The sequence below is a fragment of the Stigmatopora argus genome, chromosome 15 (assembly GCF_051989625.1).
Source record: "Stigmatopora argus isolate UIUO_Sarg chromosome 15, RoL_Sarg_1.0, whole genome shotgun sequence".
NCBI classification, from domain to species: domain Eukaryota; kingdom Metazoa; phylum Chordata; class Actinopteri; order Syngnathiformes; family Syngnathidae; genus Stigmatopora; species Stigmatopora argus.
In genome coordinates this window covers 12402636-12421529 of record NC_135401.1, presented here as the reverse complement: position 1 = coordinate 12421529, position 18894 = coordinate 12402636, and the positions used below count along the sequence as shown (strand labels likewise).

The 18894-nt window shown below is 37.8% G+C and overlaps 1 protein-coding gene across 1 annotated transcript in view; it reads right to left on the bottom strand.

The window, feature by feature from the left end:
• The window catches only part of kiaa1109 (KIAA1109 ortholog), a 70503-nt gene that overhangs the window by 50581 nt on the left and 1028 nt on the right, over window positions 1-18894 (bottom strand). Inside the window, exons 3-31 of the mRNA XM_077620513.1 lie at window positions 18507-18642; window positions 17360-17476; window positions 15773-15851; window positions 15632-15696; window positions 14547-14721; window positions 13381-13462; window positions 13087-13280; window positions 12450-12529; window positions 12101-12251; window positions 11792-11948; window positions 11518-11596; window positions 11061-11152; window positions 10785-10902; window positions 10501-10656; window positions 9922-10019; window positions 9566-9750; window positions 8553-8659; window positions 8246-8469; window positions 7942-8157; window positions 7161-7298; window positions 6638-6814; window positions 6134-6262; window positions 4954-5073; window positions 4430-4761; window positions 4058-4308; window positions 2859-3099; window positions 2218-2709; window positions 1083-1356; window positions 38-175 (exon numbers count right to left, since the gene is read on the bottom strand). Of these exons, the coding sequence (XP_077476639.1) occupies window positions 38-175; window positions 1083-1356; window positions 2218-2709; window positions 2859-3099; window positions 4058-4308; window positions 4430-4761; window positions 4954-5073; window positions 6134-6262; window positions 6638-6814; window positions 7161-7298; window positions 7942-8157; window positions 8246-8469; window positions 8553-8659; window positions 9566-9750; window positions 9922-10019; window positions 10501-10656; window positions 10785-10902; window positions 11061-11152; window positions 11518-11596; window positions 11792-11948; window positions 12101-12251; window positions 12450-12529; window positions 13087-13280; window positions 13381-13462; window positions 14547-14721; window positions 15632-15696; window positions 15773-15851; window positions 17360-17476; window positions 18507-18630 (4791 nt within the window). The 5' untranslated portion in view covers window positions 18631-18642. The remainder of the gene's footprint in view (window positions 1-37; window positions 176-1082; window positions 1357-2217; window positions 2710-2858; window positions 3100-4057; window positions 4309-4429; window positions 4762-4953; window positions 5074-6133; window positions 6263-6637; window positions 6815-7160; window positions 7299-7941; window positions 8158-8245; window positions 8470-8552; window positions 8660-9565; window positions 9751-9921; window positions 10020-10500; window positions 10657-10784; window positions 10903-11060; window positions 11153-11517; window positions 11597-11791; window positions 11949-12100; window positions 12252-12449; window positions 12530-13086; window positions 13281-13380; window positions 13463-14546; window positions 14722-15631; window positions 15697-15772; window positions 15852-17359; window positions 17477-18506; window positions 18643-18894) is intronic.

The following is an 18894-nucleotide window of genomic DNA, read 5'->3' as shown; positions in this document are numbered from 1 at the left end:
TTGAATTCACAAGCTGTACTGATAAGATAACAATAACCTTAAAACTTGGAACCGAGAGTTGGTCAAAAGAGGTTGAGCTTTCTTCACTTGTGGGCGTATCAAGGTCTAGAGGGCGGTGTAGTGAGGACTTGGAAGTCCTCTTATTGGTGGGTTGCTTGACAGACCAATTGGAGACCTGAATTAAAATAAATACAAAAAAAACAGCACACGTCAACACACAATAGATAAATTAGAACTGGATCAAATTCCTTCCATACTGCCAACAATTGTGGTTGGGCAATCACAAATTGCACACAGAAATTTTAGAACAAAACACAATGATGTACACCCAAGACCAGTCTCGCTTCAACACTAAATGCTAAATAAAGGTTTTGAAATGATCTTGAATCCCAAAAGAATGAAAACGCTGTTTTTGGAGGGTATCAAAAAGGTAGTAATCGACAAATAGGGATTTTTCAGTAACCGATACCGATTATTAGTAGTTAGAAAAGGCCGATAACCAATATTTGGACCCAATATTCATATGCAATAAAAGTGTAAAACATTTTGTAAAAAAATAATAATGCAACCCCTGAACTTTATTAAATCACACAGACAGAAAAGGATTATTACAACTTATGTTGATGTATGTAATTGAATGTACAATTCAAATTTATTTGTATGCCAGCAAGGCAACAGAAGTTTAAGGGGTTAAATTTGCATTGGTGTGTCGGTCAATCATTAATCAAAGGGCATATTCACACTTGCTCTGTTCTAGACCAAACCTAAAAAGTTTAGAGAGTGCATCTGTTGGGCTGGTGTGAATACAAATCAGCGAATTCTGGTTCACACCAAACAGCCGAGACCTCCGCGGAGGGGTGGTCTCGGCACGCACTGTGGTGCGATTCGCTTGATGAGTGAAAACCGCCATGGTTCGGCGAGACCGCCAAGTGCTAACTACCCCGATGCTTTGTGTCTTTCTGACTGTGTGACTCCCATAAACGACCCCTGTGCCGCAGCTAGTGGCAGAATTTTTTAAAACACGATCAGAAAACATTTTGAGGCAGACATGAGACAATTACAGATAAAAATACAGCTATCACCTGATAGTGGGCCAGGTAGTTCTGGTAGCATGCCATCACATGGGGCTGTCTTGTTACTGGGCCAGGCTCTGCCGTCTTTTCAGCCTCCACGGAGCTCTCTTCCTCCATGGCTAGAGCTGATACAAAGGAGGCTTGGGATATGTGGCTTGGCAGAGGATGGGAAGGCAGTGGTGGTAGTGTTGGTGGCAGAGGCAGAGGACGGGGCTCAGTGATCAGCTCGCCATTGAGCACATAAGTGAGTGGGCCTTCAACACTGTGGTAGATTGAGCTGCGACTAAGGAAGAAGAAGATGTTAGTACAATTGCTACTAAATTATAATGTATGTAATACAGTGGTACCTCTACATACGAGCACTTCTACATACGAGCAGCTCGAGATACGGGGAAAATTTCGAGCAAATAATTATCTCTAGATACGAGAAAAAATTCGAGATGCGAGAAAGTCAGGAGGCCAAGACATGAGAGGCTGTTTATCATTGTAGCACACTGTCTTTTTTGCCGCATCTCTTTCGTGTATAACAGATATCTACGAGCACTGGGCAGAGCTCGCATTTGGAGGTGTTACGGGAGCTCCGTAGCGAGGAGTAGGTGGAAGAGGGGAGCCACCTGGCTACAAAGGATATCAAAGACACACTAGCGAAGTGGCAAGAGTTTTCTGATTTTGTAGAAAAGAGGCACCCTGACAAGCTGGCAAGTGGTCGCACGTTATGGTATCGTGAGGACATTTGTGCGCGTCATTTTCTAAATATTTTGAAGGGAAGGCAAAAGCAAACAACTCTTGATGCGAGTTCCTTTTAAAAACTCCCGCTGAACGTCCGGGTGGAGTCAACCCGGAGAACAAAGGTTAGAAAAAATTAAAACAAAATTAGAATTCAGTTTTGTGTAAAGTTACATTAAACGTATGTTTGAGTGTGTCTGTGCATTCTGATTTTTTAAAATCTAATATCAATCAGCTCTAGTTCATGAGAATGTTTTCTTTCCCTGTCAGTGATATTTCAGATCAATTTAACTAATCTCATATAAATCTCATTCATGTTATACTGTTTGGACAATTAACGTACTAACTTTGATTGATTGTCTACGCTCTCTTGTTCATGAGTATATAACATACCGTTTAACTATAGGCTAAAGCTAACCTGAAGTTCTCCATGTAATAGGGAGGTTGTGGTGGTTGCTGCATCTGCTGCCTTCTCCTCTTTTTGCGTCCTGGGTATGTCCCAGGACCCTCATCAGCACTACTGATCGGCTCAAAGTCTTCAGCTGCAGAGAAATAGGCTTCACTGTCAGCTACTGACATGCTGGAGTCTGCGGATCGGTACTGATGGAAGGTGTTGGAGTCTGCTGAAGGAGTGAAGGGGAATGAGCCATAGCTTCGACGTTGACGCGGTGAATCCAGGACGTTTTCGTCACTGCGGGAAACATCACCGCTAAACTGAACGCCCCCAGACAGAACTGGAGGGGGCCTGTCATTGAAAACAGCAGCTGACAAGCTCTTCGTGCTGCCTAGTCGACTAGAATGTACTGAAGACTGCCGCTTAATGGGAGAGCAAAGGGGTGAGCGCACCGAAGTACGTTCCTGACAGTTATTGGTTGAAATAGGTGAGCCCTCTGGAATATCCCGGAAAGTGCTGGAAGAGTCAGAGAGACAAGTAGCATGATTAAAAATGAAAAAGTTTGTGAAGCTAAAAATGTAAAAGCTCAGCTAAGATTGATTAAATATATTACTCATTTAAATGCTTATCACAGTCAACTCAATAGCTTTCTCCATTTTACTCACTCAGCAGGACTTTTTCCGTTCACAGAAAACACGCGTTGTTCAACATTTGGCGAAGGTGTGTCCCTTTCTCCGGCTAGAAGGGGTAATGCCGCACTAGAAGAACTATTCTCCTCTGAGGAAGAGGCAGAGCTGTGAGAGCGTTGTGGTACTTTGAGACTAAGGTGCTGCTGACCAGCCCTCTCAGGCACTCCAGGATGCAGGCAGGGTGAACGTGTATCTGTTTTCAGGCCAACAACCCTTCCTAATTAGTAAAAGAAAAATAATAATAATAAATGGATTTAAAAAAAACTGCAAAAAAATGTTTAAGACAAAATGCAGATTTGGAAACCGGCATTCTATAAATACAGATGGACTGTTGTTTCTAGAATTAGATAGAAATACTAGACATGCTACAAAAAAGCTAAGTTTTATAAATTAAATTTTAGATTCCCCAAAACCTGTACTAGTATATTAATGTGTTAAGAAGTCTGGCCATTCATCAATCTTCTATTTTGTTTCAAAGGCTGCGTGATAAGTCATTGTTGTATCGCTCTATAGATTTGATACTTGAAGATATTGCCCTGTTTTTCCATACATACAATCCATCAATCCATCCAATTTTTGGTCACTAATTCACAAACTTGCCATCATTTTCTTCCCTTATGATTAGGTTTTCAAGGACTTGTCATTTTATTATTCAGTCATTTTCAGAGTCGGTTATCCTCATGAGAGTCACTGGAGAAACTTTAGCCTATGACAGCCAACAACGGGCAGTAGCCGGGTTACACCCTGAATGAGTTGCCAGCCAATCGCAAGGCACAAGGAGACGAACAGCCATGTAAGCATACAAATTCATACCTACAGAGAATTTTGAGCGAAAATTTTCTGAATTGTTTTCAGCGCTCGCATGTCATAGTTGACCGATTTTCACACATTGGAGCACTTTGGCAGCAGTGTAGTATATCTAAATCGTGGAATAACAGGTATTATTTTGCTATGTATTGTTACTTTTTACAGTAATAAAAAAATAATTACAAAAAATAGGTCAGATTTGTATTAAGCATCCAAAAAAAAACCTAAAACCAAACGTTTTCCTCAATTCAAAATTTTTTATGCCAAATGACTGCTCTATTCATTTCAATTAACGAATAGATTAATTTCGGTATGAATGGAAGCAGACATTAGCCTGTAACAGATTACATTATTGTAATCATTCCTACCATCAGCTTTTGGTGTTTCCTTGGTCATAATCCACTCTCCAGGATGAAGCAGAGACTGACCATAACACATATCCGACTCTGTGCTAGAGGATGAGAATGCAGATGAGGATGAAGGTGTCATCTCTTCTAGTTTGAAGAAATCGAAGCCCATGTTGGTTCCTCCAAAGAACCTGCAACCTCCGAGGCAGCCACATCGATTCCTGCTACGCTTGTTTCGAATGCCAGCCTCTTCAGGCCATAGGAACCAGAGTCTTGGAAGAGGTTTGAGAAAAAAACAGGTCAACTGCTAATTCACCATTGAAAAACAACAGCGCAATATTGAAAAACAGCAATTGTTGGCTAGGAGCAAATTACACGATTACATTTCTATACCTTTTGGTTTGTGTGTCATGTAGTTCCAGAAATTGCCTCTGGACTTCACATTTGGCTGAATGGTCAGCAGCCAGGGCAATGTCTGCTGTGATGAGGTTGAGGTTGACTGAGCCCGCTTCCAGCCAGACAGAGCGTCGCATTACCGGAGGCTGGCCTAGATTTAGCGGCTGACCTGGAACTTGCCCCTGACCTGTTGGCAGCAGCCTGCTCACCTCACTGTGATGCTGCTGCTCAATGTACTGTTGGATGTTTAGGTCCTGCACCACAGCACTGATGCCCTCTCCCACTGCTTGGTTATGCAGGTTGCAGTTGGCCACACGTAAAATACCGGTCTAAAAAGGAACATCATATTTTACTCCACCATGTTTGTCGTAGTTGGGCTCATAAAATTTGGAATAGTACCACTTTTTATGCAAAATAAATATTTTCAACGCAGAAAAACATAAGATAACAATAAAGCAGTTGAAATTGGAGAGTGCCAAGTGGTACATTGTAAAATTATTACAATAATAAGTTGTAAATACTTTGATGTTAGCAGCACAGCCATGTTCAACGATGAAAAGGTCCACTCCATCCACGGCCAGTCGTGTCATGGTGTACTTGAGCTCCTCGGACGTTCGACAGTGACCTGGCAAGCAGGCTAACTAAAAAAATATATAAAAAAGGGGAGGAGGAGGTTTTAATATATAAACTTGGTTCAAATTGGTTGTGTCAAAGGTTTACTAACTTTTAGGCAATCCTTGCCCTCCTTCAGCCCACTTTACACCAATAAAATCCAGTTCATGTGGCAAGGGCTAGATTTGTCCTGCTATTAAGTTTGGTAAACTATGTGTGCAATGTTGACATCCCAGTAAAATAACTGAAGTGAAACGGTTCCCTGAAGGAAATTCATTATAATTAATATAATCGATTAATTTTAATATTAAAAAATAAATAAATAAAAGACACTGACTCAAAGGGAAAAAAATGTATGCATGCTTGCGTATGCATGAGCTTGTCTGTGTCACTTAATTAACTGCTCTTCTTCACGGTTATTAATTATGCCCAACACTATAATGACTATAAATATTCCACGTCGAAAAGTCTATTGTTAACTTTGTCACAAGCACTCTACATGTCAGGTTATGTGAATGATATGCTCACTTCTCACATTAGTTATTCACCACGACTCTGTCTAGCAATAAGCTCTGACTCCATACAATCACCGAAGGCAAGAAAGTTGCAAAGCAACTTTGTATAACAAAATGATGTCCCACAGACCCAAGGCTTGACAAGTGCAACCACAGGACATGGGTAATTAAGAGAGGTGATAGCCCAAGATTGCTAATGTTCTCAAGTAGTGGGGTCAAAACTACGGCCCACGCAGTTTTTATTGGTCCGCAGCAAATTAGGAAAACATCATTTAATATGGGTAGCACAAGAAGCTTACATTCAATTGACATTCTGTTGCACTTCATAGCTTTAACACTGAATGGAGCTCCTCACTCTCCATTAATTCAGGGGTCAATGCCGCCCAGACAGAATGGATTGGACGTCCATAGCTATCAATGGCAGCCAAAGAGTTTATACATTCTAAAAACTGTTTTTTTACCTAATTCCAATCCTCTGTTTAGCACATGAAATTGGAAGGATTTCAAGTTGTCCTTTGACTTTTAAACTGGCACAAAAATAACGGTCAAGAAGTGTTATGGCAAGCAAAATTACCTTAGCATCACACATGCGCCGGTCAACGCCGTGCTGGCAGATGACAGAGGGCTTCGGGTGTTCAAGCTGGAACTCCCGGGACATCACATGGAAAACGAAACATTCCCCCCACTCTATCATACTAGCCACCTTAAAAAACATAATTACACAATATATTAACTGCAAGAACAAAAGAGTTTTAACTGATTTTATGTGTAGCTGGAATCAAGGAGTGACGCTGGTAGACTAAGTTTCAGGATAAAGTCCTCCTTCCTAAAATTAAAAGGTTTGAGTGTCTGTTTTGCTTCTTCCTTTGACTTTTTGTGGCACACACACACCACAAGAGTAACAACTGATGATTAAATTCTACTCAACATCATGTTTTTATTTGTATGGAAGCTAAACGTTTCATGGTAGCAGCAGTTTGCAATATGGAACAAATTATTTCAGAACCAGAATGTGTTGTAGTTGAAATTTCAGGTGATGCTGAATTAATAATTGTTAAATTAGTTTTCAAGTACACACCTGTGGAACAGTAACCCTGCCAGAGAGAGACCCTAGCTGCATATCGATGAGCCAGGCATATTCAAGGGTGTCACTTCCTAGTGGCAATCCTTCTGCGGAGAACATGGCATGTGCTCTCATTTGCAAGCCCGACAGGCTTAGGTGACCATCTCTCAGGACCCCGTCCGCTGTGGGACGCTGTGGCAAAAAGAAATAATTATTTAAAAATATGTGTGTGTATATATATATATATATGTGTGTATATATATATATATATATATATGTGTATATATATATATATATATATATATATATGTGTATATATATATATATATATATGTGTATATATATATGTGTATATATATATATATATATATATATATATATATATATATATATATATATATATAAAATTTAAAAAAAAACTAAATACATTAAAAAAAATGGACTTAAGACTAATTTGTCAACAGCAAAGTAAAATAAAATGGCAGTGGACAAAACTAGTGCATGATTGAGCGGATAAAAATGTTTCTTTATTGTTTACCTGGTAGTTATCACTGACAAAGATGTGAATTGGTGACAGTAGTAGCTGAAGCATAGTCTCCTTGTGACCTTTTTTCATTTCAAAGCATAGTCGCTCCAAGAAGCCAGATGGACCTTCTGGTAGCTCGCTGTTACAGTGCTGAAGATAAAAAGAGAGACAAATTTAGAGATCAAGCATCACCAAAATCTGCCTCTGCATCAACATTAGCCAAAGTCGGACTTGGTGATATGGCCTAAAAAATACCCTTAATCTCCTTTTCAAATTCCTGTTTTTAAACTGTTGTTTAATTCCTGCCATCTGACAGTATAGTGGTTCATCTGCCTAACTTTCGTCAGGGCAAGTGCTGGATCGATTCCAGCTCGTTGTCTGGCATGGTTGTCTGTCTCTCTGTATGCCCTACGACTGACTAGCGACCAGCCAGGGTGCTGTCTGGCTTTCGCCCGAAGTCTGCTAGTATATGCCCCAGCAACCTCAACAACCCTTGTGAGGATGTGCAGTACAAATGATGAATGAATTCATGTTTAATTTTTGATAGATTACAGTGACATTTCAAATCTCAAAATTGCCCTTTTAACATAACCCTTTTAAATTTTCAATCTTTACTGTCAAATATCATGTTTGTTTTGATGTCAATCAATCAACTGCCCATGTTCCTAACATTTCAACAGTTTATTTTTATTCTGGACAAGTCTGTCCAGTATTAGATTGTTACTCTTTCAGCATCGAATTACAAAGTTTTGCTTTTTTGTTTCAAGCCCTTAACACGTAGATTAAGCCTTACCATAGGCAGTCGACCATGAACTTTATAGAGATTAATGAGCACAGTTATATCCCAGGGACGCAGGTCCAAGGGATGTATGTTGGACGTTTCCTTATGCTCGCTGTCTTCCATTCCAAGAGGAGACCAACCAAGCCCTGATGAGGAAGTGGACAAAACCGGACTCGACACTGTCTCTTCAAAGTCAGTGTACATGTCATCTTCACCAAAATAATTTTCCTGAGAAAACATTAGAAGAATGAACTTTAAAATGCTACTTGATAACTTGCAGGTTTTGATGAGACAGACAATTAAAATATAGTTTTACTTTGATGGAAATCAAAGCCCGGAGTAAAGGACCATAAAGGATAATTTGAGAATCAGACGACATTTCCATCTCTACGTGAAGTCTGTCAGGAGGGAGCTCTGATGGATCAGTTGCTGCCTGGCTGTGGCTGGCTGTAGCAGAGATGTAATATGGGTGGGAATGGTGTCCTGAAGTGTGTTCTGGTGGTCGTGAAGCTGACAGGATTGATTCCTCCATTTCAGACACTATAGTTATGAAAAATACATCCATGAATCAAATACATTTTGAAAAGAATTATACATTCTTTGGACAATAGGAGGAAGCTTACATGACTGTTTGAGTTGCTCATCTGCTTTCTGGGGATAAATGGGATGCCATGTGTAGTCAATAATGAGCATGAAGTTTGGTACACTCCAACAGTCAACCCAGCCAGCTCTGATGTTTAAGAAAACATTTGGAACAACAAAATGCAGTTTAAATTTTTAAACAGCCTATGAAACAATTTCTTTAGAAAGACATCTTAACTCATTTTCTGCCATTCTGTACAAACAAACTATAATTCGTCCCTTGCAGGTAATATAAATTGGACAATAAACTCTGTCAATCTCACTGAAATAGGAGCATTAAAAGCCACTCCTCCCAGGTTAAATGTAATGGATGTCTATTGTTGTTAATGGCAAGAAATTAGTGAATTGTGTAAAAAAAAAAATGTACATGCAATTTCAAGATGTATTTGTACTTTGTATATCTGCACATAAAGAGGTTGTAAATGCGAAGTAAAAATGAAAAAAAAATGTTGAATAGGGGGAAATAAAGACTTCTGTTAACAACCATTGCAAATTTGAATGGATAAAAATAACACTGAATACATTGTAGGCGTGTCCAATCATGCCACTTGTGAATATTGATGCTATTTAAGTTAGCATGTTTATTTTTTTCTTTTTTTAAATCATTTTAAACATTTTCAATATGCTACATTAGCCAACCAACTGAGTCTGCTGAGCTCCACACCGACCGACGCAGCAAATAAGTTGCCATTGTATTCAATATAAGTTGTTCCATATACTTAGCACCACTCAGCTTAATTACTCGTGTTATTATGCTATAAAAATACAATAGCCTTGCCTAACCTTTCCTATATACTAATAAGTAACGATAATTATTTAACAAAAATACATTAATTAAACTACATTTCAATTAAATTGAAAACAATATAGTATTTCAAGAGAGAGTATATTTAATATTTTTCCAATTTGCTTTGAGGTGGGTCATGAAGCCATTTTCTTTGCATAAAATCACCCCCTTCCTCCCCCCAACCTTAATACACGGTTACACACTCACTCTGCATGGGTGATATTCCTCCACTGGGACTTGTTGGGTTTGGGTGGTGGGGCGCTTTGATTTTCTCCTGGCATAAACGCGTCTGGGGGCAGTTTGACATTTTGGTAATCTTTGGCAAGGGTAAGGAGGGGGCACCGACTGGGATGGCACTCAGGCAAAGAAAGTCGCATGTCTGTATCCTCTGCCTAAAAAGGTCAAGACATAATGAAATACACCCGATAAAAGCCTAGCAAGTGCATAAAATAATCTTAGCAAGTGCATAAAATTAATCTAAATCTAAAAATTACTTATGACTCATTAGGAAACTTTGGATAGATTAATGTTGGCACTTGACCATACTTAAAAAAAGGACTAACCTTCAAGCTGAAGCGTGTATGGCAAGTGGTAGGAACAAACTCATGGAAAGGCAAAATGAAGTCTATATTGAGTGTCTCACCACATGCTGCCAGGTACACTGCAGAAAATTGACATTGTAGGGATTAGAACAGAGATAAAATGCATTGCGTCTTGATTAAGGTGTCTAAAACTCTGGGTTGTTCCCTTGGTTTTGGTGTCCCCCGCCTCTGGCTTCAGCTGGGATAGGCTCCAGCACCCCCGCATCGCTAATGAGGATAAAGCGGTTCAGAAAATGAATGAATGAATGAATGTCTCAACCCTAGTGGAGACCCAAAGCACTAAAAAAATCAACAATCAAAAACCATTCCAATTATTTTCTTGTTAGTTTAATGTCATTTTAATTTGGTTTAGTGTGCGTATTATTCACATTTAAAATTCACTATCTATCTAGCCATTATGAGCTATTTTATACGGTGTTTTCTTCTTAAAGGGCAATTTTCATTAATCAATTGTCCTCTATAGAATTTTTTAATGAGTCAGTAGCAAAGTGGTGAAAAAAAATGAAGGGTTCATGCAGAATTAAGAAAAATCTTCCTTACCATTCTCCTGCTGCTTGGTGGAACAGTCAATCCAGTTGTGTTGATTTGCAGCCCATATCATTTCAAACTGGTGAAAAAGCACTTTGAATGTCCAAGAATAGGGAACAAACGAGTAGATATCTGGTGCACTATCACTGGCCCAATCCTGAATCAAATCTGTTGAATTAATAAGGAAATGTTATATAATGTCAATCTTTTGAACATTTTTCACAATTTTGAGTCTCATTCTGAAAGGTTCCAATTGTTTTCTTCTGATAATCACGACTTTTTTGTTTTGAACTCACCAGTGAAAAAGTTTTTCTGGGCATAGATGAAATGGTAAGTGGCTTTGTACACCTCAATCTCACACTGCCAAGACTGGGGCATGTTCCACACCCGAGGGTAGCTGGCAATCACATGGAACTAAAATTTTGGAAGTAAAAGACATTTGGAAATGTTATCAATGTGTAACTTGCATAGATTTAGCAACAAACTACCTGTAAAAATGTTTGAAATTACTATTTAAAAAAAGACTCTAAGTCTAAAGCTGTAGAGCACTCAGGTAATTAAATGCTCCTTACAGCTAACATCTCAGCTTCAAGGAGAGTCCTGTACTGCATGCTGCTGGTGGTGTCAACATGAAGCAGCTGCCCTTTGATCGTGGGCAGGTAGCCTTAGAGAAAAATCAAAAATAGCACTGTCAGTTCTTAAAAACGATACATGTGGCAACAGTTAAAGACCTTATGAAGTCATTCCATGTTTTTTTAAGAAAAGAAAACATGGGAAAAACATAATTATGACAAGACTGAGAACAAATTGTGAGTTATATTGCTGAATCTTTCCACATCTCAATCATCAGGATTTTTATGCAGGGAAGACAACAGGATTCCTAACAGTTTCTCAAACGATTATCTATTGCTTCTACTTTGGGTCCAGAGATATAGATAAGTTAATATATGGGATGCCCAAAGTTTCTTACAAAAATATATATATATATTTTTTTTTTAAATTATTTTTTATTTAGTTATTGTTAACTACCTGTGTCTCCAACAGTCATGGGGATGTTGACTTCCAGGTAAGAACCTGCACCTACATTCACATGAATAGCATTGGTTTCCTAGTGAGAAGAATTAAAACAGAAGATTAAAAAGAGGACGACACAGAGTATTTGTACGGTGGACGTTTGGTCATTGGAGAAGCTGTCAGAAATAGTCATCATAGTAAAAATACAAAACAAAACATAAAAAAGCAAGGATTAAGAAAATCAATATAAAAAGTCAAGCATTAAAAACACAGCTAGAGTTTAATATACCCGGTTTTTGGTAAAAAGCAGGTCAATGGTGGCATCAGCAATGATGTTCATACGGAGTTCAAATGCCTGTATCTGCCTGGGTTGCCCTCTCTGGGCCATTTCAGTCACTTTCATGTCCTGATAGTCTGCCGGCAAGAAGAACTTCCATAGACAATCCCTATAAAATAAAGTTAATGTATTTTAATCCAAAATTAAAAATGTCATCATACATTGCACAAAACTGAAATGTCAGTTAGATATTTCTGTCACATAATACTATATTTTCTAATTCCTGTGTCTGTGTTTCCATGCAATATCTTGTCCTTGCACCTCTGGCGATCTGCCCAAGGGCCATAGTTGAAGTCAGTTCCTTTTCCACAGACAATGTCAAGACCCCAGCATGGAGGAAGATCCTGAAGTTTATCATCCTCACTGGGTGTCTCAGCTTCCTCCCCACTTTCTTGTTCCACTGGTACCACACCTCATATACAGATAGAAAAATTGTGTTTCTCAGCAAACAAATGTTACTCCCCAAAAAATAAATGAATAAAACAAAAAGGCAAGAATGGGAAAGTCTTTTAGTGCATCTATGTCCTGGTTTGATTTCTAGTTATTAACCCTCTTTTGAGCCAATGGTGTGGACAATTTTCCGTATTGTGTTTGTGTCGAGATTTCATACCAGGTTCATCTTGGTAGTAGTAGATATCTACATCGTTGGACTGCATGACCACAAAGCCTTCACCCATCAGCCTCGGGGGTCTTCAAAACAAATTGCCAAGACATCGTTCATTTTTGTGACGTGCTTATAAACTGTAAAGTGCTGTCTATTATTACAATTTGTATTTCAGTAATGTTTGGATAAATTTATCAAATACTACTTTGTTGAGAGTACTTTGGTGTGTGCTCTAAAACGATTATGCTATAATATCTAAACAATTAACTTAGTCACGGCCATTGGCAGTTTTATACATCAAACCAATTACATTTGGCATAGCTGGCATTAAGTAATAATGTTGTACTGTCATTGATGGCGATAGACGTCCAGTCCACTTTGACTGGGAAAGCTGACTGGAATCATTCAATTACTGCTATTGGCATCAATAACAGCCAATGAATTAAGTCCTTGACTGCCATTGACGCGATAGCAACAAAATGTTCACTGTTCTAACAGCTTTAATGTTATTACATAAAATAAACCATTGGCTGGCATTGACTGGCAGCGATCGAACAAATGCTGTCAGTCAAATTGATGTCTCTTATTGCCAATGGCAGTGAATGAGTTAAAAACACAATCTGTCTCGGTAACACATCCTTACTCATCATTCTGCATGCCAACATAGCGTGGACTAGGAACCAGCATGACTCGCACATTCTCTAGTGAGCCCTTCACAATGTGCATGTACTGATCCAGGTGGCTAGATGGAGGCTTGGTGGCATAGGTCAGAAAGGCATCCTCAAAATTCAAGCAAAGAGTCTGAGGGAGGTGGTGATTCCCAAATGCCAACCGACCCTTCAAAGGACAAATTAAACATAGTAAGACACATTACAACCTAAAAAAAATCTTACTTTTTAGCACGAGACCAAGCATTTTTACAAGTGTGTTAACTCACCGTACTGATGTTAACTTTGATAACAGGAATGAGGGAGCGCCAAGAGGACGTGGTGTCTGGATTCTCAGCTTGAATGTTCACACTGCCGAGAAATGACATTAAGTTAACCTGAGAATTATCTTCCTGATTTATAAAACCTCAACAGTACTTAATAGCAATATAACAGACTACCATTAATTTGATTGATATTCTGGAAGGCAATCAATTGTTTAAATGATTTTAATTATGAAATTGAATATTTTAAATATCCAAAGTGCAAGAATGAAAATGCTATGCTAGAGTTCGTACTAGTTGAGCTAATGAAGCACTAAGGAGATTTTATTATCAAATAATTTTCTGTCTGCTACTTGGAGCCAATACAAAATAACAATTGAGATTGATGAGAGGTTTACAGAGTACAGATATTAAAGATACTAAGAAGACTTTTGTGAAATTTGGGTGGTATGCCTTATAATCAGTTGTGCTCTGTAGTCATGTTTGGAGTGAAAAAAACTTTCCTTCCTTCAAACTCACATTTCAGATATTAAATATATATTTTAGTATCAACCAATTAATTATCAAGAACCTTTTGAATATAGGATCCAGAGCTGAGCATCCAAATTACTAGCTTTATCGACAAAATTACTTTAAAGCCATCATCATAGAATATGAAAATATTGCTGCTTATTCGATACATCATCAAAACTGAAGTAATACTAATTACAGCTATGACCACAGACACCAAATAATCTCTCATCTCATCTTATTTTCTGAACCGCTTTATCCTAACAAGGCTCGTGGGGGTGCTGGAGCCTATCCCTGAAATCGGTGGCCAGCCGATCGCAAGGCACAGTGAGACGGACAACCATGCACACTCACACCCATACCTAGAGTTTAGACCAATTTAGAGTGTCCAATCAGCCTACCATGCATGTTTTGTGGAATGTGGGAGGAAACCGGAGTACCCAGAGGAAACCCACGCAGGCCCGGGGTGAACATGCAAACTCTACACAGATGGACATGACCTGGATTTGAAAACAGGACCCCAGAGCTGTGAGGGCGACGCGCTAACCACTCGTACCACCGGGCCGCCGTACCAAAAAATCCAAACTTTAAATAAATAATAATATACAGTATACTATAGTTAAGTATGTAAAAATATATCATGCTGTAATGGAGGGTCTTACCGTTCCAGTGTCTTTTTTCTTGTTTCCCCTTCCTGGTCGTCATCTTTTTTGGATGTGCTAACTGTCGGCTCCAGGCCAAAAGTCTCTTGTAGCCGAGCGTAGAGGTCAGTCCGATTGTAGACATGAAACTCAAAACCGTTCACTGTCACGTAAAGCCTCGTCTCCGCTTTGGGGTCTGATGACATAACAAAGCTATACTGTAAATAAATATATACAATCACAAATGGCCTAGAATTTCAGTTTAGGCCATATCCATTTTCAACTTGGGTCTTTCATTGTGAAAGCAGCATTTTTTCTGAGAACAGTGTACACGTACAGTCTATGTTACAAGTCCTCTAAAAATGGCCTATATGTATTAAATTGAATGCTTTTATTCTCATTATACAATTATGAGATTTAAAGCTTCACCATGAAGTGTACAAACAACAACTACAAACAAATAAATAATCAATAAACCATCAATAAATAATACATAAATAATTAAGAAATAATTAGTCAACATAGATAAGTAGTCAACATGAATAAGTAGGTACAAAAGTGACTAAAAGGGTTAGGAGCTTATGGAGTTTTTGTGCACTACAAAATAAGTCTTGATTAAGTCCTCCAAGAACAGAACTCGAGTTGAGTATGGTATGATTATAAGTAGTCAACAATATAAATAACCAGTCAACATAGATAGGTAACTGCACAATAGGATTTAATGTGAATGAAGATTTGTCAACCCTCAAAAGCAAATCATGTGCATCAACTTTGTATTTCATGCTAAAATAGCAAAATTGCAGGTAGTCATCACTTAAAAACATTAAGACAATCTGGTATAGATCCCAGCCTTGAAGTAAGCATGAACAGAATAAATACTATAAACTGTCTGGACTGCTGTTTAAAACGGCAAATGCCATCTACAGTAAAAACAACAATTAGACAACAACCACCGCAGATAACATCATGTGAGGAAGAATTTTTCTTAAGAGTGAAAAAATAATAATAAAGAAAGTCAGAAATGAAAGCGATATACGCTTTTTGAACTTATTTCCAAGACAAAAATACCCAAGAATTTGTGTGGGAATTGCAGAAGGATCCCTCACCATGCTGTTTCTGCTTCGGGTTATACATTTTCCACCAGCGAAATATGAGGAAGCCATCTTGTATCCTATTCAAAAACAACAACAACAAACAGAACATTATATTTACAGAGACTAGAGGATCAAGGCAAGAGGCCAGATTACCTGATAGACATATCTTGGTTGATATAGTAAACATCTCTGAACATGACCTTTCCTGACAAAACAGAGAAGGAGAAGGAACCTGTGGAGAAAGACGAGAACAATTTTGTGTAGGACATAGTGTTTAAAAAGGTGTGGGTCATTCATTCACTCATTTTTAGTACTGCTTATCCTCACATGGGTTGCCAGGAGTGCTAGAGCCTATCCCAACTAAGGCGGGGAACACTTTGAATTGATTGCCAGCCAATCGCAGGGCACAGGGAGACGGAAAACCAAACATGCTCAAAGTCAAACCTGGGGGCAATTTAGGGTGTTCAACCAGCATAATGTTTTGGGGATGTGGGTGGAAGCCAGATCACATTGAGAAAACCCATGCTGGTCCTAGGAGAACATGCAAACTCTACAAAGGATGGTCAGAACACAACGAGGATTGAACCATCGACCTCAGAACAATGAGTCGGACGTGATAATCACTCTGTCACCGTGGTGGCAGAGCCAAACTTTATGGCCACAATTTTATATATATTTATATATCACAATATTTATTTCCTGTTCATGTTGAAAAAAGACTAAAAATTGCAGTCTCCCAAATATTTTAAGATTAGTGCACTAGAGTTTAAAAAAAACTTTCTAGATAGCAAAAAAAACAACTAAATTTGCATTTCCAGATGTTTTAAAAATAAGAAAAGTAGAAGAAAAGATGTAGTGTATTTTTAAATTGTAGTCATCCTAACAACACGAATGTTAGAGTGGCATCAGAGGAACGTCAAACAAAATGACAGAGTGAACAAAACATGCTCAACTCTAGCACTTTAGCAGGATTAAAACACATTTGGATTAGAAATTCTTTTGGGATTTAGAATAGTACGAATGTTTGAGTATGCTTAGTCATGGCCACAATTAAAGAAGACCTTGCTTTAACTTTCACCGATGTGTTTAAGATATCTAGAATCTAAGAACATATACATAATTAGGTAGGATGGCTCCAGCACCTCTCGTAACACTTGTGAGGATAAGTGATTCAAAAAATGAATGAATTCAGGTTCGAGAAAGAAAATTAGAATATCAATATCAGTTGTTTTCAATAATTTCATTCAAAATGCGAAACCTGTGCATAATTTGTATTCATTACAAGATAAATGGTGTATTTTAAAAGTTCATTATGATAATTCAAACTGACAACTTATGATACCCAAATTCAGCATCTAGGAAAATTACAACATTACTTATAACCGATACAAAAAAAGCTTTCTACGAATGTTTGCAAATGTAAAGGAATGAAAATGAAAAGTATAAGCACTCAATTCCTTTTCACAATTAATCATTTCTTTTTCTTTTTTTAATTCCCTCCATGAATCATGGGATAGCATTTTTGGGGGTTTTAACTTGTGTGACTGAAAAGTAAAGAAATGAAGACTCGTGAAAAATATATCCATTGTATTGAATGAGACATTGTAGTTTGTAGCTTTTGTTATTGAGAGAAACTGGCATGTCATTTATCATTTATGAGACCAAGTAAATTCCATAAAATAAAATCTTATAAGTGGTACTGTATTTAATGTTTCGTGATGCAGCTGCTGATAAACTCACCGATATGAATGTAGCCATCCTTGTAGAGTCTATTGATGATGTAGGTGAGGATGAGCCCAATGTTTCGGGAGTTGTAATAAGTTAAATAGATGATCCATCCACAGGACAGAATGGTGGCTTAATGACAAAATACAACTACTGATTAGTTTAGAAATACCATTAGTAAGTGGAAAAAATATAACACATTAGATTCAAATGTATTATTTATGCCATGTATGTATTTTAAAGCTTATTATTACCTGAGCCAAAGTCTAACAATGCCTCGTAAAATTGATGTCATTGACCAAGTCGTCTTGTGTATTTATGGACTGATTTATCACCTATCTTAGGATCATTGAGACCCCACAAGGTGACATCTTGCATGGAGCTCCACTCTGATTGAGATTGACCGTCATTTAGCTTTGTACTGATTGCTCCAACAGTGGACATTTCTTTCCACCAAGCTGCTTGACAATTTCTACGTAGCTCTTTCCAGACTTGTGGTGGTGTTCAATTTTGTCTCTGGAGTTTTGGGAGCGCTTTTTGGTCTTGGCAAAGTTAAATGTTTGAGTCTTACTGCTTATTTGAGGTGGAAAGGTGTCTTTATGCAGCTAAGGACGTCAAACAGGTACATCTGATTCAGGAGTGGAGGTGGACTTTTAAAAGGCAGACTAACAGGTCTTTCAGGGTCAGAATTCTAGCTCATACACAGCTATTCAAATATTTCTTGAACTCACTGTATATATAGTATGAATTATATAATATTATATATAATATAGAGAAATAACTCAATGAAATAATCATTTATTCCTCATATTTGTTATAAAGCAACAAGAAAAAAATCAACAAAACAATAAAAATGCCATTTTCTATTTTGCGGGTGAGTTAGTTTTTCAATGGGTTGGATGCATTTGATTATTTTTCCACTGTAGGGAATATGGAAATATCTTAATAAATCCTAAATGATAACATGAATATAAAAATTATACACATTAATTTCAAGAACACACATTTAACAAAATAAGATGAATATCCAATTAAATGTACCTGTCCCCCAAATAACTGGGACAACCCATATCCTCATATATATGTATATATTCTTATATATAGACATTTAGATTTAGTTTTTCTTCAACTGATGTTTACAAAATGGATACAAAGCACTTACCCACGAGAAGCCATATGAAGTTAGAGTTATGCTTGGTGAGAAAGTCATCCAAATCCCCAAGACTAGGAAAGGTACTTTCGTTGTTTTTGGAACCAAGCACTTCCATCGCTAATGGCTCTCTCATTGATTTTGACAACTAAAAAAAGCATAGAACACTGCTATCCTTTAATTAATAGAAATTAAGCTTGAAGAACAGTACACACAATATGTATTGTGAGTTTTAACTTTGTATTTACTTTTTAAGCACGGCTATTAATAAATAACATACATGCAAAAATATTAGAGAAGGGACTGCAAAGGCAAAGAAAAAGAAAAATAAATCAATTGATTGCTGAATAGATCAAATTAAATATGTTCACAATTCCATTCAAAAAAAATTCACAAGTTC